Source organism: Eubalaena glacialis, chromosome X, assembly GCF_028564815.1.
Source record: "Eubalaena glacialis isolate mEubGla1 chromosome X, mEubGla1.1.hap2.+ XY, whole genome shotgun sequence".
NCBI lineage: Eukaryota > Metazoa > Chordata > Mammalia > Artiodactyla > Balaenidae > Eubalaena > Eubalaena glacialis.
The window spans coordinates 20672263-20697980 of NC_083736.1; the positions used below are offsets into that span (position 1 = coordinate 20672263).

Consider the following 25718-nt stretch of genomic DNA (forward strand, 5'->3'; position numbering starts at 1 on the left):
CACCTGATTCTAATTATGAGGAAACAGTCAAATATAGGTTGTAGAACATTCTGTAAGACAACCGGCCTGGACTCTTCAAAAATGTCAATGCCTTCCCAAGGCAATCTACAGATTCAATTCAATCCCTATCAAACTACCAATGGCATTTTTCACAAAACTAGAACAAAAAATTCTTAAACTTGTATGGAAACACAAAAGATCCCAAATAGCCAAAGCAATCTTGAGAAAGAAAAACGGAGTTGGAGGAATCAGGCTCCCTGACTTCAGACTATACTACAAAACTAGTCATCAAAACAGTATGGTACTGGCACAAAAACAGAAATATAGATCAATGGAACAGGATAGAAGGCCCAAAAATAAACCCATGCACCTATGGTCAATTAATCTATCACAAAGGAGGCAAAGAATATACATGGAGAAAAGACAATCTCTTCAATAAGTGGTGCTGGGAAAACTGGACAGCTACATGTAAAAAAATGAAATTAGAACATTCTCTAACACCATACACAAAAATAAACTCAAAGTGGATTAAAGACCTAAATGTAAGACCAAATACTATAAAACTCCTAGAGGAAAACATAGGCAGGATACTCTTTGACATAAGTCGCAGCAATATCTTTTTGGATCTGTCTCCTAGAGTAATGGAAATAAACACAAAAATAAACAAATGGGACCTAATTAAACTTAAAAGCTTTTGCACAGCAAGGGAAACCATAAACAAAATGAAAAGATAACCCTCAGAATGGGAGAAAATATTTGCAAGTGATGCAACTGACAAGGCATTAATCTCCAAAATATACGAACAGCTCATACAGCTCAATATCAAAAAAACAAACAACCCGATAAAAAATGGGCAGAAGATCTAAATAGACATTTTTCCAAAGAAGACATACAGATGGCCAAAAGGCACATGAAAAGACACTCCACATCACTAATTATTAGAGAAATGCAAATCAAAACTACAATGAGATATCACCTCACACCAGTCAGAATGGCCATCATCAAAAAGTCTACAAATAATAAATGCTGGAGGGACTTCCCTGGTGGTCCAGTGGGTAAGACTCCAAGCTCCCAATGCAGGGGGCCCAGGTTCGATCCCTGGTTGGGGAACTAGAGCCCACATGCATGCCACAACTAAGAAGTCCGCATGCCACAACTAAAGATCACACATGCCGCAACTAAGACCTGGTGCAGCCAAGATAAGTAAATAATAAATAAATAAATATTTCAAAATAATAATAATAATAAATGCTGGAGAGGGTGTGGAGAAAAGGGAACCCTCCTACACTGTTGGTGGGAATGTAAATTGGTACAGCCACTATGGAAAACAGTATGGGAGTTCCTTAAAAAACTAAAAATAGAGCTACCATATTATCCAGCAATTCCACTACTCGGCATTTATCTGGAGAAAACCATAATTTGAAAAGATACATGCACCCCAATGTTCACTGCAGCACTATTTACAATAACCAAGACATGGAAGCAACCTAAGAGTCCATCGACAGATGAATGGATAACGAAGATGTGGTAATATATACAAAATGGAATATTATTCAGCCATAAAAAAGAATGAAATAATGCCATTTGCAGCAACATAGATGCAACTAGAGATTATCATACTAAGTAAAGTAAGCCAGACAGAGAAAGACAAATATCATATGATATCGCTTATATGTGGAATCTAAAAAAAAATGATACAAATGAACTTATTTACAAAACAGAAATAGACTCACAGACATAGAATACAAACTTCTGGTTACCACAGGGGAAACTGGGGGGGGATAAATTGGGAGTTTGGGATTAAAATATACACGCTGCTATATATAAGATAAATAACCAACGAGGACCTACTGCATAACACAAGGAACTATACTCAATATTTTGTAATAACCTATATGGGAAAAGAATCTGAAAAAGAATATAGGTACAGATATAGATACAGATATAGATATGTAACTGAATCACTTTGCTGTACACCTGAAACTAACACAACATTGTAAATCAACTATACTTCAATAAAAAATTGTAAAAAGTCAATGTCTTAAAAGACAGAAAGTGGCAGGGGGATTATTTTAAGGGGAATTATTTAAAGAAACATGATTACCGCATATAATATATGGTCCTTAATCAGACCCTGACTCAGGGGAAAAGGTTATAAAGAATATTTTAGGGACAATTGGCAAAGTTTGAATATGAATCATATATTAGATAATATAATTGTATCACCGTTAAATGTCTTGGATATAATAAAGGCACTGAGGTTATGTAGGCGAATGGCCTTATTCTTAGGAGATACATGCTGAATTAGGGTAAAGTAGTCTCAAACTTACTTTGAAACAATTCCAGGGGAAAAAGTATATATGTTTGTATTTATTGAGAAAGGACAAGAGTAAGGCAAATGTGGTGAAATGTTAATTCGAGAATTTAGGTGAAGGGCATGTGGGTGCTCATTGCATTATTCTTTCTACATTTCTGTAGATGTGAAATTTTCCAAAATAAAACACTGAGAAAGGGATAGTACTTCACTGTGGTAGAATCCAAAGGTTGGATGAAAGAAAAACGGAAACAGAAGTACAGAAATGGCAGCTTGGAAAATTAGAATGCATCAGCTGGGAGAGAAGCTTTAAAGTAATGCCCTCAGTGCTGGAAAAGGAGACCCAGGGCAGCCCCTAGGAGCGGCAGGTCAGCTGGAGCTGGTGAGAGGAGCTAGAGAAGATGGGTGGATTCTTTGCTCGGATCAGAGTCACCAAGGGGTTTTTTGATCTTAACTCGGGTTTCCAAGTCAGCTTTCCATGCAGCAGAAGAGATTTCTCATTGCAGACTCCTAACCCAAGTTTCTAAAACAAATTAGACTTCCCACAGACCTCTAGACTCCGTCCTGTACAAACAGCAATCCTGTAACGTTCCCCCCCACCCTACTCCCACACACATAATTAAACAGTTTTTCCCAGTCTGAATGCCTTGGGTGTAACTGGCATTAGGGAACCAAGAATCCAATGTAAGAGAAAAAAGATAAAGTGTTAAAGTCTGTACAGTTAAACTGGACTTGGAAATGACAGTATAAATTTATGAGGTTTTTTGTTTGCTTTTTAACATACATCCAAGCCCTGTCTACTGAAAAGGCCTAGAAACATGACAAACTGGTAACAATGTATAGTTCTAGTACCCAGATTTTGGTGTCTAAATACCAGTTTCCCACTAAAAGGAACCTGAGGACTCCTTGGAAAAATGGCTGATTCCAGCCCTGGGACAGGAAATGTACAGGATGAGTCCAAGACATCTCATTGTACCAGAGAGCAGGAAGTTATCAAAGACTAACTAGGAAATGTCAAAATAGCTTATCACAGCAGCCAGCTTAAAGGAGTTCCCACTGACCAAAGATGTTCACTCCGATAAACAGGAAGAACAATGGCTGCAATTTATTAAAACATATTTACTATATTAAAATCCATGAACTGACAATGATACTTTTTTAAAAAGCAAAATAGTAGAAAAACTATGTCATCACTAGCTAGTAAATATGTAAATAAAAGCAAAAATGAAACACTGATCCTAACTTTCCTTTACAAACCAAATTGCCCTAGTTGATAAGGGAAAACTCTTCTTTACAGATCTCCAGCTAATAAATACAGAAAGTAATGACAGAATTTGAGAATCATTTTACATCCCCTAATGAAAATGATAAAAGCAATGATCAGCAAAGGACATTAAAAGCACTGGAGGAAGACTGATGGGAAACTAGCTATTCATACGATTGGATACATTGGATACACCTTGTACACCTGTAGATTATTGCTGATCATAAGAGGATAAACTGAACTACACAAGGCAAAAATTAAAGTGTGTCGCTACTTGAACCCACACACTAATCTCAGCATTACTATGAGTGGGACAATCTATACCTCCTGACATGATACAATATGAGATACAGAGACGTCATCCCCTACAAAGTGCTCTCACCAAATACGCTGAACTCGAATCTAATCAAGGTTTAGACCTAACTTCAATTTACAGAAAATACTAGGGATAGTGAAACAAGTTAAAAAAAAAAAAATACCACGAGGAAGCAATGAGACAAATCCAGAAAGTGGGACACTGTATAGCACGATCAATCTGGGCTTTCGACCAGTTAATGATATGAAAGGATAAGGGGACAGTGGGGACACACAACCATTCCGGATTAAAACAGACTGAAGAGACTGCACAATTCTATGAATATACTAAAAGCCATTAAATTGTACACTTTCAATGGGTGAACTGTATGGTATGTGAATTATATCTCAATAAAGCTGTTAAAAAAAACAGACTTAAGAGACGTACAAATCAAATGTAATATGTGGACCTTGTTTGGATCCTGATTTGAATAAGTCGTTAAAGATATTTGGGAAAAAGTGAATATGAACTATTAGAATATATTAAGGACTTACTATTATTTTTGTTAGGTGTGCTAATGGTAATGTGGTTATTTAAGGAAATAGCCTCATTTTTAAAGCAGTGCCCTACACTGAAGTATTTAGAGGTGAAATGTCATTATGTCTGGGATTTGCTTTAAAATATTATAAAGAAAATAATATACTTTAAAAAAAACAGAAGAAGCAAATATGGCAAAATTTTAAAACTCTTAAGTCTAGGTGATGGTATCACAGAAATTTATTAAAGTCTTCTCTTCAATTTTATGTATCTTTGATATTTTTCAAAATAAAGAATTAGGAAAAAAACGCAATTACCCTTTGTTTTCAGAATCACGAGCCACCATTACAAATGTCGCATCCAAAACAGGGGAAAATTCATTGTCGTGTAACTAGAGAACAAAGGAAAGAAAATGCAGATGTAAGAAATGCATTTACTGGGAAGACCTACTACAATCCTAACTGATATCACAGCCTTCGGGAAAGGCTGAAATTAGCAAAAGAGGACGAGTGCTTTCATTAACCACCATCTGCTGAGATGCCAGGCACACAACTGGGCTCTAGGGGGGAAAAGGCAGCAAGAGCAAAGAGTCTGTGGTCTAGCGGAGGAGAGAGACACCCAAAAACCCAAACAGTGCACAGTGCGAGAAGTGCTGGGATGGGCAGAAACTATGGGCCTTGGAGCTGTGAGTGACTGGGACCCAAGGGCCAGGGTCACGGGGGACCTAGTGCATCACCATCATTTAAGTGTCCCGCATCTTGCAGAACGCTGGCTTCCTCCAGGCCTACCTGTCCTCCCAAAGGCACACACAGCCAGGCGGACCTCCCATCGCTCTCCCAGACATTTGTATTTTCAGGGAACTTGAGTGTGCCAACTACCAGGATGTGTTTGTTTCCTTAGCCTGGCACAGGGGCTTCCAAGAAGGGGTAAGATCAATGAGAATTCTGTGGATTAAGCTAAATATTTACAATGCAGAGGCCATTGAGATTTTAAGGTATTTTTTTTTTCCCCTAGAAGTCTGTACTTCCAGGAGAGTCATATCATCAAGTCATATCGTAACCTGAGGGTACATTTGGTTCCATCCTCAACAAACCCACCGCTAGTCCTCAACACCACTACCTGTTCAGGCCGGTATGAGCCTTCCCCCTCGACTTTCGGAAGAGTCTCACCAACCTTACTATGTCCCTGTCCTGTTCAAACCTTGCAAGAGGTCCTCCTTTACCCCAGCATCTGGTCTACGCCTGCTGGCATTCTATGTAAAGCCTCCACCACGGAGCCCAGATTCCACTCTAGTTGTTCACCAAACACTCCCGGCATGCCTGCACTCCTTTCTCTAGCCACAGCTAACAACTTGGAGGTCCTGAAATGTCCCATTTTGTCACCTGACCGCCTCCCCTCCACGCCTCTGCCAGATGCCTTCCTCAGGGCCACATTCCTCAAGACGCTCCTCCCCTCCCCGGCCCCAGCCCTACTCCCCAGGCAGAGTTCATCACTCCCTCCTTTGTTTGCCACCTAAGTGGAAACAAAGTCCTCTCTTGACAGCGGTTCTCAACATAAGTGAGGAAGATGTCACCCCCCGGAAGGCATCTGGAAACGTGCAGCGCTGGTGATGGTTGTCACATGAGCTGGGGGACATCACTAGCGCAGCGAGGGGTAACCAAAGAGCTAAACAGCTCACAAGGCAGGGGACGGTCCTGCAGAACAAAGAATTTTCTCACATACAATGCCAATAGTGTCCCTGTTGAGAAACAGTGCGTAATAATTTACTATATCATAATCATTTACTTATGTGTCTGTCTCCCTACTGCACCGAGAGCTCCTTGAGGACAAAGACCATTTTTACTCTCATTTGTTTCCCAGCAATTGACACAAAGACTGGCAGACAGCAGATACCAGATCAATGGCTGCCAACTGCCAACGAATGAACTGAGGCAGCTAACTATTGAGCACTACTAGAGTGTGAACTCCAAGAGAATGGAACTTTCTGTTTGCTCACTGCTGTACACCGAGCACAGACGGCGCACTCCATAAATCACTGCTAAGTCAACGTTAAATGAACGCCGTCAGGAAGTGGGCGAGGTGACTCACACCCGGATCCTGTTGTTGAGGCGCACAGAGTCGAGTGGAAGAGAAAAGACGTTCATACGCAGCTCTGCAGGGCAGAGGACAGCAGGTACCAGGAGAGAAGGTCAGAGGGAAGGAGGCGTGGGGAAGGAACAGGTACTATGAGCTGAAAAGATCAGGGAAGGCTTCGAGTATGAAGTGACCCAGAAGCACAGGTGGAATATGGATATGCAGAGCCAGAGCCCAAGGAATCCCGGCAAAGGGAAAAGTGTGTGCGAGGATGCTCATCCGCTCACCTACTGTTTACGTTCCAGTGTATTACAATGAACATCCACTAGTGCTGAGCATCGGGGATGCAAGGTGAACAACTCTCTACTCAGGACACTCAAGGTCACCAGCTGTGCGCTCCAAGAAGGTGTGTGAACGGTAAGTTGGAGGGAATACAGCTGCAAAGGTAGGTTGGTGCTAGTTTATGGAGCACCTTAGATCCTAACTAGTCAAAGCAATTTAGACTTTGATCCACAGATAATGGTCATGGAAGGGTTTTGAGAAGGGAAGAGATGTGATTGAAGATCAGCTTTGGAAGATCTATCTGGAAGAAATGTGTAAAATTAACAGAGAGAGAGCAGACTACAGGCAGGCAGAGTAATTAAAAGATAGCTAAGATACTCACACAAGAGGCAGTGAGGGCTTGAATGAAACACAGAGGCCAAGGGGAAGGGGAAGAAAGGACTCTGGTGAGTAGCTGTGGGTGATGAATTCACAAGACTTGGCAAAAGGCTGCACAGGAAAGGGAAAAAAAATTAAAGCTTTCACAAAGGTTTGGAGCTTGGAGAAACGGGAGGGTGGCAAAGGGGAAACCGGAGGAGGGTCAGGATCGGAAAGGAAGCTGATGCACTCAGTTTGGAACACACTGGACTTGAGGTAGTGAGAGCACACTCGGAAGAGAGATCTAACAGGAACCCCAAAAGGCAGGTCTGACGGTCAAGCCTAGAAGAGATCTGGGACCACCTCCATAGTAATGATGATAAAGTTATATAATTGGCAACATTTGATTAGCGGTTACTGTGATAACAAAACAGCATCTCAGAGAAGGCAAGAAATTTGCCCACAGTCACATGGCTAATAAGCAGCAGAGGTGGGATTTGAACTTACATTTCAGCCAAACCAGAGGCAGGGTACCTATTGCCACGCTCCCTCTCTGGAATAAAGGATCACTCAAGCCGTGAGTTATTAATCAAAATGGCCAATGAGAAATGCAAATTTAAAACAAAAGTCTGTACTTCTCTGACACTGATTTTCATTGGCTCTCTCTTCCCAATAATTCCTGTATCTCTTTTTCAACCTATTTGTCCAAGATTCCCTAGAAAGCAGGTCTTATGCCAGGAATCCACCGTGCATCAACCATGAAGATTAAAAAAGGGTGCGAACAAATCAGAGCAGCATCCCCAACAACTTTACAATATTTGCTTTAAAAGCAGTATTACCGTCAGTTACAGCAACATGGAAGTTAAAAAATTCAACTGTTTACATACAGCATCAAATAAAAAACTACTTACCTATTTTGACAAATAATTTTAAATACTACAGAGCAACCTTCAGACTTTTTCCAAAACGTGAAATGCTTCATAATTCCATAACAGAAAAAAATGTATCTGAATGACAGATCCACTGAATACCCTGACATAACTGAATAAGTCACTCTTAAGTAAGTTTTCACAATGAAATCTTGAACATACTCTGAATTATTTGATTTCTGTACTATTATCCTCTTTGAGGTACTTTTTCTTGACAAATTTCTTCATTTCTTTATAATAGCTATTCTGAGCTTTGCTCATTAGAGAGGCTGTTCCTAACTGCTGTAGTAATCTCAGTGACTGTTATGGGTTGAACTGTGTCCCCCAACAAGATATGTTGACGTCCTAACCCTCAGTACCTGTGCACATTACTTTATTTGGACATAGGGTTGCTGCAGATGTAATCAGGTAAGATGAGGTCACACTGGAGTAGGTGGGCCCTTAATCCAGTATCACTGATGTCCTTATAAGAAGAGAAGAGGACTCCCCTGGTGGCGCAGTGGTTAAGAATCCGCCTGCCAATGCAGGGGACACGGGTTCGATTCCTGGTCCGGGAAGATCCCACATGCCGCAGAGCAACTAAGCCCGTGCGCCACAACTACTGAGCCTGCGCTCTAGAGCTCGCAAGCCACAGCTACTGAGCCCGTGTGCTGCAACTACTGAGCCCACGCACCACAACTACTGAAGCCCGCGCACTCTAGGGGCCCGCATGCCGCATCTACTGAGCCCACATGCTGCAACTATTGAAGTCTGCACACCTAGAGCCCGTGCTCTGCAACAAGAGAAGCCACCACAATGAGAAGCCCACGCACTGCAACGAAGAGTAGCCCCCCGCTCGCCCCAACTAGAGAAAGCCCACATGCAGCAACAAAGACCAAACGCAGCCAATAAATAAATAAATAAATAAAAGAAGAGAAGAGAAGAGAAGAGAAGAGACACAGACACACAAGAGAAAAATGCTATGTGATGAAGAAGGAAGAGATTGAAGTGTTACAACTACAAGCCAAGGAATGCCAAAGGGCCAGCAAACCACTAGAAGCTAGGAAGAAAGCATGGAAGGCTTCTCCCCTACAGGTTTTAGAGAGAGCATGGTCCTACTGAGACCTTGATTTTGGATTTCTAGCCTCCCAATTGTTAAGACAATTAATTTCTGTTGTTTTAAGCCACATGGTTTGTGGTACTTTGCTACAGCAGCCCTAGGAAACTAACAGTCACCAATCCCATTCATGCTTAACAGAACTCAGACTGTAGGGAAATTCTCTGGGGCAAAACTAGAAACAAGTACCTTAACATGGAGCTGTATATGATTTCAAAGTAATAAACAGTAAGCATAAACACCAAATTACGTGTCAGTCTTTGTCCAGGAGGAGGATATTAATAACACACCATCTGCATGACATGAACTTGAATTGTTTTTCTATAAATGGGTGAACTATATATCTGTCTATGGATAGACAGGTGAATAAGCTTTTCTTTCACTGACACTAGCTGGTTGTATTGGAACAAGGGGGCAGTCTTCGGGCGCAGACACACCTGGAACATATGCATCTTCACTTCCATGGACGTCTTCCCAACCCAACTAACATGGCCACTGAACTTGATGTCCTGTTCTGGGCTTAAGCTCTTCTTACACATATCTACAAAACAGAAAAATCAACCTGAGCCCAAACCACACTCCAAATGTTCTGTACTGTAAATGGATAATTTCATTTGAAATTTTGGCAAATTCCACTATATTTCCTTTTTGTCTTCAAAACTAAAAATAATTTTTCAAAAATAATTTTTGAAAAATTAGACAATGCAAAGAATATAAAAAATAAAACTGGAATCATGCAAAACTCTTCTACCCAAAGATAATTATAATAAATATCTTGGCATATTGCAATCTAGACATTTTCACATGCACATATATACATAAAAATTCCCCCATAAAAGGAAAACATTTCCTCTAATCTCAATAATATTTTGTAATTACTACAAATTCTAAGTATGTCTAGAAAATAATATCACTTACCAATCCTGTCCACCAGGGCTGTAACTATCGATAAAGGAGACATCTTAGCTGAATGAATTTTGTTGTGCATGTAGCAAATAAGAACTGTAGGAAAATAGAAGAGAACCAAATAAAGGAAAAGCAAAATTATTTTTTAACATTCGCAATTTACTCCCTGAAATCCATAAAAAGTCTTGTCTGGTTTTGAAGACCCAATCCTCCATATTCCACTATGGTCTTTTCCTAGAACCAAACACTTTTTTATACATTGAAGAGATCTGGGAATCCTCTACTCTGACTGTCTGTTCAATTTTAGATTTGGTGAGGAAACTGAAGCCCAAAGCCCAGGCCCGCCAGGTGGCTTATTACCACTCAACAGAGGCACGGTGCCTAAATCAGAAAAAGACCCCAGCACATGAGTCTGACAGCATCAGACATCTTCAAAAAAGAGAAACAAATCACAAGGGCTCAGCTACCCGTTTTCCTCTTGACTCTTTCCTAATCATGAAGCTATTATTTGGCTCAGAGTTCTCCCTCCTTCCCTATATCACCCTCAGCTCCTACACCATCCTGTGGTTATCTGTGTACTTTCCATATTTTAACAAGCATTTAAAGGTGCGAAGCATGGTTCTATGTACCTTACAAATATCAACTCATTTAAAATTGTACTGTACTTCTTTAGTGGTCTCCCTGCTTGCCCTATGATTCATTCAAATTTGTATCATCGGGACTTCCCTGGTGGCATAGTGGTTAAGCATCCTCCTGCCAAAGCAGGGGACACGGGTTCGAGCCCTGGTCTGGGAAGATCCCACATGCCATGGAGCAACTAAGCCCGTGCACCACAACTACTGAGCCTGCGCTCTAGAGCCCGCGAGCCACAACTACTGAAGCCCACACGCCTAGAGCCCGTGCTCCTCAACAAAGACAAGCCACCCCAATGGGAAGCCCGCACACCTCAACAAAGAGTAGCCCCTGCTCGCTGCAACTAGAGGAAGCCCGTGCGCAGCAACGAAGACCCAACGCAGCCAAAAATAAAAGAATAAATAAATTTATTAAGAACAAATTTTTTATCATCAACCCTCAGGACAGGGTCTGTGCTCAATAACTATTTGTTGAGTAACAATAAACCCTTTCATCCATGCACCTGCTAAAGGATGTACTGGGGGGATGAGGGGCAAAAGGTAAGAAACTCCATTCAAAAAACTTGTGGTACCCAGAAAAGAAATCCTAAGTGTTTGACCTTCCACAGCATTAGTGGAAATGAAGACAAGAGAAAAGATGCAAGAGCTAAGAAGAAGGCAGGCTTGACAAGACTTGAATTAACTCAGGTTTCTAACTTGCATGAGTGAAGATGGTGTACCATTCACTGAGAAAGAGAATACAGCACAGGGAGAGCAGAATGGACTGTTTTCAACATGTTGAATTTGAGAAGTCCACGGCACATCCAAATGAAGATGGCCAGTAGGCAGGAGGACAAACTGGTCTGCAACTCACAAAGCAGGCCAGGAAATGTAGCTTCTTAAGTATTCCACATACTGAGAGCAACTGAAGCACTGGGACTGAAGATTATTTATAGAGAAAGTGCAGATCCCAACAACAAAAAGGGCAGAAGACAAAACCCTGAAGATAAGCGACATTTAAAGGATCAACAGAGAAAGAGGAATCCACAAAGGAGACTGGGAAGTAGCAGCCTGAGAGGCAGGAGGAAATGTCACCAAAGCCCAAGGGTGAGTTTGACATCATTAGGAGCTTCAAAGGCGTCAGGTAAACCCTGAGAAGCACCCACGAGATCACACAGTAAGGGGGACAATGGAGAGTTTGGCACAATCAGCTCAATGACATGGAGGAGCAGAAGCCAGAACACAAAGTTAGCTCTAAAGTGAGAGAGAAAGAAAACTGGAGAGTGTTATAAGGGAAGGAGATTTTACCTATTTTTCATTGTAAGATGCAAGAGGCTTGAATATGTTTAGAAGTTAAGGGAAAAGCGAGGTTGAGAAAAGGCTTGAGATATGAGGGACATATCTTCAGGGTACGTGATAAGGCAAGTTCCTTGAAGAAATGGAAGGAATAGAATCAAGTGAACAGGTCAAAGGGACTGGCCATCAACAGGAGGTGATGAAGAAAAACAGGGTAGTGGCAGGGGAGTGTGTATATTTAGGGACACCTAAGTAAACTAAAGCCAAGTGTGTGTGTGTGTGTGTGTGTGTGTGTGTGTGTTTGTGTCTGTGTGTGTGTGTGATTTTTTTTTAAAAGGCCAATAAGAATTTTAAAGCAGGTTTATTTAATCTGAAGAAAAACGTAGCTAGCCGTAAGCCTAACAATGGATTTGTGTCTCTATTTTAAAGATTATTAGAGCCTTTTTTTAAACCCTTTCCCAACAGTTCAGTCCAAAAGCCATTACGCAGGAGCAAGCAAGATAGACAGCCCAGAGTCGGGTGCTAAAGCCCAACAGGGGTCAGGAAGACATGCAGGGAGGCAATGAGCGAGATGGCCCAGCATGCCGCAGCCCAAGCACAATGACGAGGGGGACCTGGGATGGAGCAGAATCCCACTGAGGTGAGGGGAGCGTCCATGAGGGTTTCGGGGTGGCGGCAATATGAAATTGGCTACATACAGGGGAACTGATCAAATAAGTAAATGTACTACAGATACTGGAGCCAGCTGGAGAAGGGAATTACAAATGAGAAAAGGGAGGAATTAAGAATGAAACTGTGGTTGAATTAGAATTGGAACTATCAGTATGAACCCAGGGTTCCTATAGATAGACAGACAGACAGACAGACAGGTAGGTAGGTAGGTAGATAGATAAGGAGGGAGAGACAGGGAGGGAGGAAGGAAAGGAGGGAGGGAGGGAGGAAGGAAAGGAGGGAGGGAGAGAGGAAGGAAGGAAGGAATACACATACAGGCAGGCAGGTATAGATGTAAATGTACATGTACGTGCATATATTCCCCAGCTCATCCACTGAAAGCACAGAGGAATAGTGATACCCCAGCAACAATGACAACTCCCAGCACCCAGATCTTGGTTTCTAAATATCATTCTCCATTAAAAAGAATCAGGGCTCCTCAGAGATTTGGCTGATTCCAGGACTGGGGCAGGGAAAGTACAAATGAGCCTAGAAATGTTCCGCCAGAAAGTGAGGAAGTGCTCAAAGAATGATGGGGACACAGCCAAAAAAAATCCACAGAAGCCAGCGAGAAGAATGAAGGGCAGTCCTGGGACAAGTTGAGCATCAAAACAGATGATAGAAATATATTATAATCCATTCAGTAAAATAGGAATCCCTGAGTCCATACTGATTTTAAAGTAATTGATAAAAGTCTAATGAAGAATGGGATATTTACAAGGTCTCAAAGTACCTCCCTACAAGGTACTTATTAATTACAAAGGGGAAAAGAGTAACTTTACAGCAAAGAAGCCTGGAAGACACCGCCTTCATCAAGGAATCAAAGTTAACATCACAGTAATGGGACAAATTAGAATTATGCACTACCTGCTAAGATGCAATAAAAACACAGCATCCCTTCTGTGGACACTCCTGCCAAAGATGCATGTCCCAAATCTAACTTTGGGGAAGCATCAAACATACCCGAATTGAGACAAATTCCACAAAAGAACTGGCCCATAACCTTCAAAAGTATCAAGGTCATTAAAGTCAGGGAAAGACTGAGGAACTATCCCTGACACAACAACTAAATGCAACATGTGATTCAGAACTGGATCCAGAACTGGATCCTTCTGCTATAAAGGACCTCTGGCCAAAGTTGAATGGGGTCTGAGGATTAGACTGTCTAAATATCAGTGTTAATTTATTGATTTTGAGGGTTATATTGTGGTTATGAAGGAGAATGTCCTTGTTTGTAGGAAATACACGTGAAAATATTTGGGGGTGATGTGCATCGTGTCAGCAACATACTCTCACATGATTCAGGGGAGAACAACTCTTTGTACTCTGCAACTTTTCGGTAAATTTAATTAAATAATTATGACAATTCAGAAGTAGTAGATGCCCTTCTTTTTCTGCTCGTTCAGAATATCTCCATCTGTGCAAGTTAAAGAATAAAAAGACCCTTTCCAGCCAGAGGATTCAATGTATTACTGTAAGTACCAGTTTAAAAATACTAAAATATCAGTACCTCCTAAGCTGTCAAGATCCTCAAGAATCCTGCCAAACCTGTGAAATAAAGAAAACTGTGATGAAATGAAAATCATAATGATCACCCTTTAAAAAAAATAACACTATGGGGTGATAAATATCTACTAAAATTGATTATGGTGATGGTAGCACAACTCTCTAAATATACGAAAAACCAGAGAATCACACACTTTAAATAAGTGAACAGTATGATGTGTGAATTATATCTCAAAGTTGTAATAAAGAAAGGAAATAAAATAAAAACAAATGACACAAACAGAAATAGTGCCGTGTTACCTTACAGTGTTTTGAACAGTCAAATATTTCTCTCGTAATTCAGGCTGACTGCCCAAAGGTAAGAGAACTTCAATGTAACTGTCTTTCATTCTCCTAGGTGGCAGTCCTTTCTGTGACGTAGCCAAAAAACTATGAAGTAATTTTCTTTCCTCCATTGCTTTCACGTGGTCTCTGAGAAGAAAGGACACAAGCTTCATAAAACATAGGACAGTGCTATCCCCCAACTCCAGTGACATACAGGTCAGTCAGACACCATCGAAAGAGGAAAGAGCAGGTCTGGACCTACCTCATCTCCTTTTCCTTCCCTCCCTTCCTACCTGCCACTTGGTGAAATCAAAAATTTCTCAGGCTAGTAGATAAGAAAAATACACTTATAAGTGATATAGATATATCCAAATGAACTATATATTCACCCTCATCAAAAAGTGTATTCAAAGAATAGAATCTTTGAAATGAAATTAAAAATACAGAAATGGACATAATAGAGTGTAAATATATGTACGTATATATATATCTACACTAAAGAACAACATAGCCACTGAACTCCATATTCCCGTTTCTCACCTTGACAAGTCTCGTATTCTCTGTGCCCCAGCTCTCTCTCTCTCTGCCTTCAATTTCAGGAAAGAGAGACAGAGGAGGAAAAATGGAGTATATCCAAAAGAAGTTTGGAAGGCAGAGCAAAAGGTAAAGAGGAAGAGAACATGAAAAGGAGACAGAAAGGGAAGAAAAAGAAGAGACGATTAAGGTGGAAGAAAAGAGAGAGACAAGGGGATAGGGAACTAAAATGTTGACAATATCACTAATTAAGCTGTCTTTCTAAGCTTTACTTATGAAGTATTATTGCCAGAAAAGTGTAGCCTACAAAAATATAGGGAGGGAACTGACGAACAAGTTAAATGGCACAAGGTAAATCCAGAATGTGGAACATTCAACAAGACACATGGCTTGGCCTCTTTAAAATCAAGCTCATGGGGAAAAAAAAAAGGAGGGAGGGATAACTATTATCCTAGATTAGGGGAGACTAAAGAGTCATAACCACGAAATGCAATATGCAATTGTTTACCGGATCTTGATTTTTTTTAAAAAGCTATAAAAGGTATGCGGGGAACAATTGAGGAATTCTGAATATGGGTAAATAATATGCTATTAGGGAATTACTGCCAATTTCATTATGTAAGAGAATATCTTATTTGTTGGAGATGCACGACTGCTGATTTTGTTACATAGGAAAATATATTTATTTATTAGAGATGTATTGGAATATAACTGGAGCTGAAGTGTCATGACACCTTTATAGTTTAGCCAGTATATGTATATTGGCAAATCTGGAAAAACGTTCATAAGTATCCAATTCAGATAGTGGGAACAAAGGTATTCATTTCTTCTACTTTTCAGAAAATTGAAATTTTTCATATAAAGAGATAAAAAGAAGTCATTAGATAATTTTTATACCAAATAGATTATTGTTATTGTGCTTTTTCTTTTTATCTCATTTTAGCCTCAAAATTCTATGCACCAAGAGGGATATTATCCTATTTTACAGCAGGGAAATACTAAGAGAAAAGAGAAAGATTGTATGGGAGGCCTGGTTAATTGTGATCTGACAAGAAGCAGTAAAGGAGTCAGGGTGCATGAAATAGAAAAACCAGGAAACTTGGGTTCAAGTCCCAAACCTGGTACTCAGTCACTCAATGTCTGAGTTTCAATCTCATCATGTGCAAAAAAGGAATAGGAACATATGTCATAAGCACGTCACAAGTTTCACTGAGAATCAGTGAGGTAATACTCCTGAATACACTTTGAAAAATGCAGAGTACGTGTAAATTACATGATTTTATGACAACAAAGCATCAACTGATGAGTATGTTGGAATGTTGATCTTCTCCCCCAAGTAAAAAAAACTCTCAACCCATTTCTGAACAAAGGGTTCCCCCCATTCCTACAGTGGGACCATCAACTGAGCCTAAACACAGCCTAGCACGCCGCTTAGGGATAGAAGAACGAATAAACACAGAGCACGTACCTCCAGTTTGTGGATGCTCCTACTATCTCCCGCAACTTATCTCGAACTGAAACAAAAATAAAGAGGTCATTCCATGAAACAAAGAAAGTGAGAAATGGATTATGGCAATGAGCTCAAGAACTACGAAAAGCAAAAAGCGATTCATGCACTCAAAAGCTTCAAAGGTCCATGAATTTCCATTTAATGCCACAAAACAAACAGCTCAGGGAAGGGATCAGGTCTTTGCTTCCCGAAAACTTGAAACAACTATTGTCTCCTTAGTGCAGAAAAGAATATCCTTGTGTCAATCACTGGGATTTATATAAATAAGCAAAAAAGGATAACTCCAATTATTCATCTGCTGGGGCTGTATCAGTGTTGGCAGGAGTCCCTTTATGATGGAGATATTATGAACAGAATCCCTGCCTATCTTCTTATAGGCAGTGGGACTAAGACTAATATCAAAATTTGAATCTCACTCTAATTGATTTCTCATATATTTATACTACCCTAAATGTTAGAAAAGTTGAGGCAAGAAAAATGAAGCAAAAAAGGAAAGGCAAAAAAAAGCAATTTAAGTTTAGTTAATGCCCATTGCCCAAAAGTGCAAGAATGAATTAGTGCAAAAAAAAATTTAAGCACTTATAAAAAAAATTGATACTAATTACCACACACACCATGATTCACATGTATTGGTGAACATGCTATATGGATAAAGGGGAAATAAATTAGATAAGCAGTAGTAAGTCAATACTAAAAAATAAATCTATAGGATTTTAAATAATGTTTTGAGTTCATGTGTTTTTTTCTAGCATTTTAAAATACATATTCTGGTTACAGAAAATTAACTATAGCAATCCTTGGTCCTTCAACAACTAAATATTTGATCAAAACCAAATATGGTTAGATGAACATACATCTTAATTTTCATGAAAAAGTGGTTGATTTTTCTATCAATTGTTATAGGAATTCCCTGGTGGTCCAGTGGTTAGGACTTGGCACTTTCACTGCCAGGGCCAGGGTTCAATCCCTGGTCAAGGAGCTTTGATCCTGCAAGCCACGGCCAAAGGAAAAAAAAAAACAAAACCCACAATTGTTATATACCATAAATTAGGTGCAAACTCTAATTACAATGAAATCATAGAGTAGTACTGCACCAAAAATATCCATTAGTAAATTAGTCTTATTTCTGATTTTTTTTCCCTCCTGAGCTCCTTGAATAAAAGAATGGACAGAAAGTATCCCAAGTAGTACACAGACTACTGATGCTCAGTGACATAAAATGATTATTACTAGTTTATAATCAGTGTAAGAAGAAAGGCAGGTGTTGAGGGCCAAGAAACAAAGCAGAATTTTAAATTATATATATACATATATATTTATTTGGATCCTTTAAACAAGTCCCAGTTTTCATTATAATGAATATTCCTACATTGACAAAGACATCCATAGTTTGCATATGGATTAGTTACTGAAATTAACTTCAATTAACAGGGTCCCTCTAACAAAACTACGGACTAGGAGCGTTTAGTTGGTACAACTGAAGGGCCTATTTCTTGCTTATGCATTAGATCTCTTTTTTCCATGCCTTCCACTTCAGTACCTACACAAAGGAAGCAGAAATCATTTAACTAAAAGAGCTCAGTCCCCAAGGCTCCCAGGAACCAAAGCTCAAGTACTGTATGTGATTTCTACCCAAAGCTATCCTGGTCATTTTCTAAGTGAGAAGTTTATGAAAGATCTACCTTTAGTATGCCTCATTTGCCCTAAACTGTCTATCTACATGCTTCGTAAATAAAACAGGGTTTTCCCCCCACATAGGCCTAAAAGGTAAACACCCATGCTTGCCTTCATGAATGTGGAAGACTCTCTGTTTCTCGGGATTCTGAGATCCTTGAGTCAGTCCTCTGCTGGGAGCAAGCAGCCCTTTGCTCAGGGTACAAAGCCTACAAAACAAGATGAAACACGCTTCGAGAAGGTTCCATGACTTCTTCCCTGGCAACCCCAAAGACCTGTGCCTCCTCCAGAGCACTCAGCCATCCCACACCCTTAGTAAATACTGTCTTATAGGGTCTGTACATGTTTCTCAAGCGTATGTATATTTGCATATGAGGCTACTCCGTAAATCATCTCTCCAATAAGAGAACATTTCTTGAGAGCAGAGACCAATTAGGTAATGATCTACAAAATAAATAAAAGATATCAACCAGGTTTAATGGATTTATTCTTATTAGCTTCAGAAACCCAGAATCAATTTGGTAAACAGCTGAGTAAACTAATTATGAACATTTATTTCGTTATTGTCATACCATACTTCCTCAATAAATAAGCTAAACCCAATTATAAGTCAATCAACTTTGAAAACAGAATTAACCCTTTCCAGGGTTACTCAAAGAGAGTATTTATTGGACCTAGGCAGAAATTTCCTACTCCCCAGTGGAATAAAGTCAAAGCTATTTACCCCAATGTGCCGAAACTCTTCTCCCAAAATAAGCTGTTTAACTTGATTTTGGCTCACTATTGCTTAACTGTTGACTCCTAACCACACACTATCCTATCAGGGATAACACACGTATAGTATCAGGGACTGACAAACTGATCTGTTGAGAGCACAGTGGAAGAAGGCAAGGCATTGAAAAGGTAGAGAACCCCAGATACTCTTACTCATTCTAGCTCAAGTGACTAGTAAATTCTTACTACCTAATGCCAGGTCCAATGATGACTAACCTATTTTTAAAAAGCATACTTTAAATTTTCTTTAGAGCCCAAATTTATTATAGATTTCTCTTCTGAATTACAGCATTCAGGAAGAGTCTCTGAGTAAAAATATTTGGTAAAATCTACAAGTAGTTTTGATACTTGTCCTACTAGAACAAATCCTGGTCCTTTCACCAAGTCAACTACTCTAACTGCAAAGAACACAAAAATAGCAGCACATGCTCACTGGCTAATTCAACTCCTTAGCCAGCCACTCATCACACTGGCCCTGATACAATCCCTGCTGGTTCACTAAGACTGGAATACTTCCTAAAGCATTTGGGGTTTTGGTTTTGTGTTTATTCTCCAGTCACACAGCTAACAAGCCTCTATCTTACATAGCTGTGGTTTATTTTTTCACAATAAATTTTCCATTTATGTACTTTTATATGTGAATTAATATTTCAGTCTTCTTGTTCTTGACCTTCTAATTTGCATTTTCTCAGAACATGAGTTAAACTTTTTTCTTTTTCACTATTTCATTTTATGTATTTTCTGTAGGTTCAAATCCCTCACTGAAGGAAACAAGAGCATGTGGTCCTTCCTTCTGCCATCTCAGAAACTATCGTTCTGCAACTGAATATATCAGGTTTTAAAAAGCACACTGGAAAAAGCTAAAATCTTCCATTGCTACTATTAGCTGAAAGAGCAAAAAAATAATGCCCTTGATACATTAATTAGCAATAATAATAGTTGCAGTAGATGATCTCAATATAAGAAATGAGATCTGACTCTGAATGGCTAAATATTGTGAATACTCATCACAAACTAACAGGAGCTGTAAAACTGATCTCACATATTTGGGTAAATACACATATATACAAGCATTTCTGTTTTGTTCCTTAAGAAGCAGCATTTTCTGAAAAGCGATGAAAATCATCCCATCCTGCCTGAGTGAAAAGCAGTGTAGTATACAGAGGTTAAGAGCCTGACCATGGGGACTCCCCTGGTGGCACAGCGGTTAAGAATCCGCCTGCCAATGCAGGGGACGCGGGTTTGAGCCCTGGTCCGGGAAGATCCCACCGCAACGAAGGGTGCCCCCTCTCACAGCAACTAAAGAAAGCCTGTGTGCAGCAACGAAGACCCAACGCAGCCAAAAAAAAATACTTAAAAAAAAAAAACTCTATTCCAGAAAGGCATGCTTCTCCAAAGTCTCCCCTAAAAGTCAAAAATGACCAGAAATTTGGAAATAAGCCAGGCACTATAATGGACCATCTCTGAATGGAGACTCAAACGGAGATAGTAAAGAGGGAGTTGATGAATACAGAGAAACACTTGGGCCAAATTATTTGGAAAACTGTGGTCCTGCAGCCCTGTTGGTTGCATACTGCCACAATAAATTTGAAAACATATCCCTGTAACACAGCAAAGGCCTAATGTGAGTGCTTTTTTAAAAATCATTGAGTAGGGCTTCCCTGGTGGCACAGTGGTTGGGAATCTGCCTGCCAATGCAGGGGATACGGGTTCGAGCCCTGGTCCAGGAAGATCCCACATGCCACGGAGCAGCTAAGCCCGTGCGCCACAACTACTGAGCCTGTGCTCTAGAGCCCGCATGCCACAACTACTAAAGCCCGTGAGCCACAACTACTGAGCCCGTGAGCCACAACTACTGAAGCCCACACGCCTAGAGCTGGTGCTCCGCAACAAGAGAAGCCACTGCAATGAGAAGCCCACGCACCGCAACGAAGAGTAGCCCCTGCTCGCCGCAACTAGAGAAAACCCACGCACAGCAACGAAGACCCAACGTGCCAAAAATAAATAAATAAATTTATTAAAAATATATATATTTAAAAACAATAAAATCGTTGATTATACTAATCATATACTGGTATGATAAATTTCTATTCTCTTGTGAACATTTGGCTTATTGTAACTTTTCACTACAATTTGATATAATCCCTACTGATAATCAGATGAAACCTGTGGACCCTCATGCCCAGTAGTTGTTGGGGGGGAATACATTTTTATTGATACAGAAAATGGTATATACTATTTCAGATGGTTCACAGACCACTCCCTTCTGACACCCCCATGGGCCCCTAGATTTAAAAAATTGTGATTCAGACCAACCTCCTGAAAAAACTGAGGCCCAAAGGAATTAGATGACTTTTCCCCTGCCTGTCAACTGGCACACTGGATAGAGCCCAGTTCTTCTAATCCCTCCCCACCTCATACACACCATACATGTAAGGAAACTGCTCTTTTCACAATCTCAGGCTACTTCCCTTTATATATGCAACACTGAGGTGGAGGGAGCAGGAGAATGGTTCAATCACTGCTTAACACCTCAGTACCTCAGGGTTAATGGCTTATTCCCTGATAAGCCCTCAGGAGTTTCACCTACAGCAAATCCTCTAGGCCTTTAGAAGAAACTGTCAAGAGGCCTCTACAGTCAGGCCCTAGGACTCCATGATTCAACCTTTCCAATAAAAGGAGACCAAGGAGCCCAACCTCTCCATGGCTAGCCAAGTGAGTCACAAAAGTCGCATGAAGGTGTGAACGTAAGTGTCTTAGCTGTTCTGGGTTCCAAGCTTAGGGTGGGTGTCGGGGAAGAGTTTTCAGTACAAAAACAGGCAATGCCACTCATATGCCCTCCACTCTGGGGAAATGCCTCAATTTAGAGACTAAACAAATTCAGATGACTCTTTTGTGAGTTGGGGGAAAAAAGAAGTACAAAGATTGCCCACCAGTCAAATAACCTAATCATGTCAGACAGTCTGTATTCATTTATGTACTCTTTCTCTCACTAGACACTAATGGAATACCTGCTTAAGGTTCAACAGGACTCAAAGGAAATGAGCCACAGGATTATAAGGAGTTCAGGGCAAAGACAGAGGACTTCCAAACTAGGGGGGGAGGAGAGACCAAGGAAGGTTTCCTCGGAGAAGACACATGAACAAAACCCTGGAGCTTGTAGAAGGCCTGTCACATCATGTCCAATGCAAGCTAAATCCAACTGTGGCTCTTCTTGTAATGACCTTCAACTCATCTTCAAACAGTATAACAAAGTAAATAAGAGAATGAGAGAGACAGAGAGACGCAGAGAACCTTTTTCAACTGAGAGCAAGGTCCACAGGGACAATGAGAGAGATCCAGGGCCCCCAAGAGAACTGCTGGGGATCACTGTCACTCGGAACCACTGTGGGCCACACCAGGGGGGCCGGCATACCTATAGCGGGATGAATTCAGAAGCTGCAACAGGGGTGAGCCCCCTGGGACCCAACCAGGCAGAAAGAACTTGGAACAGCTGGAGTGCTCCAGTGAAGGGGGTTGGGGGAGAGCCAGACATGCCCTGGAGTCTAAAGCCCTACGCCTTAACTGGACAAGCTGGGATGATGACTTACGCAAAAAGGTATCCTCCTTGTCAAAGGGGCCCAATCAAAGCCACTCCCCCACCTAGCCTTACAGGCCTTGCTGCTCAGTAAAAGTAAAGTGCAATCAGCACCAGGGGCCCTGGTCACACAGTCCTGAGGTCCTGAAAGCCCAAAAGGCGCCCTGCAATCTCTACCCACATTACAACACACTTAAGTCAGAGTCCAAGTCAGTCAAGCACTCAACCTTTAAAACGCTCTGCAAAGGAGGGCAGAGGGCCGGAAAAGGAACGTTCAACCCTAAGTACTAGCTTTCCGACAAGGGGCTAACTCCAAACCACTCCCCTGATGAGCAAAGAGATAGGAATTTCAGGGACCGCCCAACTTCCTCCCTTAAAGGGCCGCTTCGCTGTTAACATCAAACTCCGGGCCAGAACACGCGAAGGTGGGGGGCGCGGGGCCCCACCCTAGGCCGGCGGGGTCGCGGTAGGCGGCCCCCCTTCCCCACCCGGCCCTATTTTCTGCCCAAAAGCCCCGGCACTAGTTCCGCCCTCCGCGGCCCGCTCCTTCCGTCCGGGCCAGCTAGCGGCGCGGACGGCGGGCATGGGCGCCCCCCGGTCCGCGCCCCGCCAGGCGCCCGGCTACCTACCGCAGCGCCGCCCGCCTCATGGCGCTTGCCCGCCGCCGCCCACGTGACCACAGACCCGGGACCCGCGCGCCGGTCGGCGGAGGGAAGTTGGGGCAATGGAAGGCGGGAGGGGGATCGCGGGCGCCGGACTAGACCTTGCTCCCCAGGACCGCACCCTTGCAGCGCGGCCGCGGGCGGGGGCGGGGCCTCGTTGCCCGGGGGCGGGGCCACGCTGCGCATGAAGGCCCACTCTTTGGCGAGAAGCTGGAGTTAGTCTCGCTCCTCCATTGTTGATTCAATGCATCAGGCGGCACCGCTGGGGTGTGACTAGAGGCTAGGTGCAGCCGCATCCTTGGAGCTTGTCTCCGTTATCCCGCTTCGCTGAAGGCTGCGCGACCTTCACCCCCAAGCCCTGGCTCCCGGTCGGCCCTTAGCTGCACGTTGGAATCTTCTGGGCAGCTTTCCAAAATACTGATGCCTGGGCCCCACCCTATGGAGATTCTGAATTAAGGGTGCAGCCTGGTCTTCAGGATGTCTAAAGGCGCCCCAGGTGATGCTAACGTAAGCAAAGGTTGAAAGCCTTTACCCGAAGGGGAAAAAATTGTTCCTCTCCTAATTTCGGTCTGCCCCCTAGTGTTTGACAGTTGGAGATCTTGGCCCGCCCAGAGAGATTCAAGGCCAAAAAGTTAAGATGATTTTTACCCTAGAATCTGATTTTCCATTTCATTCAACGAATTCTTATTCAGCTGTTTGCAGTGCGCAAGACGCTGTAGATTCTGGAGATGCAACAAAACAGACAAAACTCCCTGCCCTTAGGGGGCTTACGTTATAGGGAAGGAAAACAAGTCAGCAAGCAAGTTAGCAAATTATATCGTTTCAAACGTGATAAAGCGGTCTAAGGAGGAAATAAGGTAATGAGGGGGGATCTTTCCAGAATACATGCCCGTCTTGCTTTGTCCTTGAAGATGGTAATTTCCTAAAAGGCAGGGTTGATATCGTCTTGCTTTGTCCTTGAAGATGGTAATTTCCTAAAAGGCAGGGTTGATATCGTATGCTTTTTCTGATACCCCATGCTTACTAAAAATTTGTCAATTTTAATTAAGCTGGCTTTTTTTAAAAATCACTTTATGAATTACAAATGGAGCACAGTCTTTGGCTTCCTCTTTCCTCTCCACCTAACTTTCCCTGCTTTTATCAGTCCCACATCCAGAAGACTCTCCTTTTGGCCTGCAGGGATCTCGCCTTCCTTTTTATTCATGTTGTCCATACCTTTTCAGTGACGGTTTTGTTTTGTTTTGTGGCAGCTATACTGAAACCGAGCAGGACCCTACAGGGCCTTCCCAGGTACAGATTCCCCCCTCCCCCACCATATATCCTGCCTCTCGTTTATAGAAAAGCTTTAGCCTCCTAGGCCTTCCCCAAGTTCTATGAAGCAAATTTAATCAGAGAAGTGAGAAGATACAGAAACAAAGGAAAAACAGTCAAGCAAGACAAAATAATAATAATTTAGCCATAAAGCAAAGTCAAGGACCTTTAGCGCCTCCTCAAGAGCTATAGATAATATCCTGAGCCACATCCTTGATTTGTTTTGCAGATACTGAAGCCCCCGCCAGGTGGGAGAAGTTTACTGCATGCTGCCCACAAGCACGTAGACCCCAGACCAGCTGGAACCAGAAGATTGATGAAGTTTAACTCCCAAAATACCACCAACCAATACCACTCACCGCCAACCAATCAGAAGAATGTCCACAAGCTGATCAGGCCCCCTACAATCCTCACCTGTAATGTGGCCTTTAAAAGCCCTTCCCTGAAAGCCATCAGGGAGTTCGGGCCTTTTGAGCATGAGCTGCCCTATCTTGTTGCTTGACCCCACTTTGGGCGCCTTGCAATAAACACTATACTTTCCTTCACCACAACCCGGTGTCAGTAGATTGGCTTTACCATGAGTCAGGTGAGCAGACCCAGGTTTGGTTTGGTAACAATACTTCCTTATACTCTACCACACCTAACACAGTGCAATAAATATTTTATCGAATTATACTTTTTGGTTGGTTTTTACTTGAACTTTCAGTTGAGGCAATAGTAGGTTCAGGGAAAAAAATTAAGTTCAAGAGAATTTTTTAGGTTACATAGATGGTGTAATGATAGGTAGGGGTAGCTTGTAATTTTGTGCAATCAAGTCACCTTCCAGCCAGACACATTCTCATCAGTGTATAATCAGGGTATAAACAGTGTCAATTGGGCTGGAACAGCTAGAACCAGGGACTCAATGCCATGAAGATGCCTCTTCTCCATCACTTATCTTTGCTTTACTTTGCATACTGGCTTCATTCTTTTTTCTCTGAATAATGGCTTCCTCCACATGGCCAAAGCAGCTCCTGAACTTTACATTTTACAATCACAGACACATCCACATGCTTGGAGACTGACCCAAAAATCTGTATCCCAAATACAAAAAGCCCTGAAAAGAGATTCATTGGCCCAGGTGGGATCAGATACACACCCCTGGACTGGTCAACTGTGGCAGCAGGGCAAGGTGA

General features: G+C 41.7%; 1 protein-coding gene and 1 long non-coding RNA gene across 3 annotated transcripts in view; one reads left to right on the forward strand and one right to left on the reverse strand.

Annotated features, from left to right (window-relative positions):
- ACOT9 (acyl-CoA thioesterase 9) overlaps window positions 1-23364 on the reverse strand; it is a 28067-nt gene extending 4703 nt beyond the window's left edge. The window contains exons 1-9 of one of the 2 annotated variants that reach the window (XM_061178700.1): window positions 23200-23364; window positions 18331-18428; window positions 17160-17186; window positions 16504-16549; window positions 14478-14648; window positions 14182-14219; window positions 10066-10149; window positions 9585-9688; window positions 4728-4801 (exon numbers count right to left, since the gene is read on the reverse strand). In XM_061178700.1, the coding sequence (XP_061034683.1) occupies window positions 4728-4801; window positions 9585-9688; window positions 10066-10149; window positions 14182-14219; window positions 14478-14648; window positions 16504-16549; window positions 17160-17186; window positions 18331-18428; window positions 23200-23219 (662 nt within the window). In that variant the 5' untranslated portion in view covers window positions 23220-23364. The remainder of the gene's footprint in view (window positions 1-4727; window positions 4802-9584; window positions 9689-10065; window positions 10150-14181; window positions 14220-14477; window positions 14649-16503; window positions 16550-17159; window positions 17187-18330; window positions 18429-23199) is intronic. The other variant, XM_061178702.1, reaches the window with a different exon arrangement.
- On the forward strand, window positions 22966-25094 carry LOC133082209 (uncharacterized). Its single transcript, XR_009698920.1, has 3 exons — window positions 22966-22995; window positions 24483-24522; window positions 24773-25094. It is a non-coding gene; the product is annotated as an uncharacterized LOC133082209 (long non-coding RNA).
- The last annotated feature ends 624 nt before the right edge of the window (window positions 25095-25718 follow it).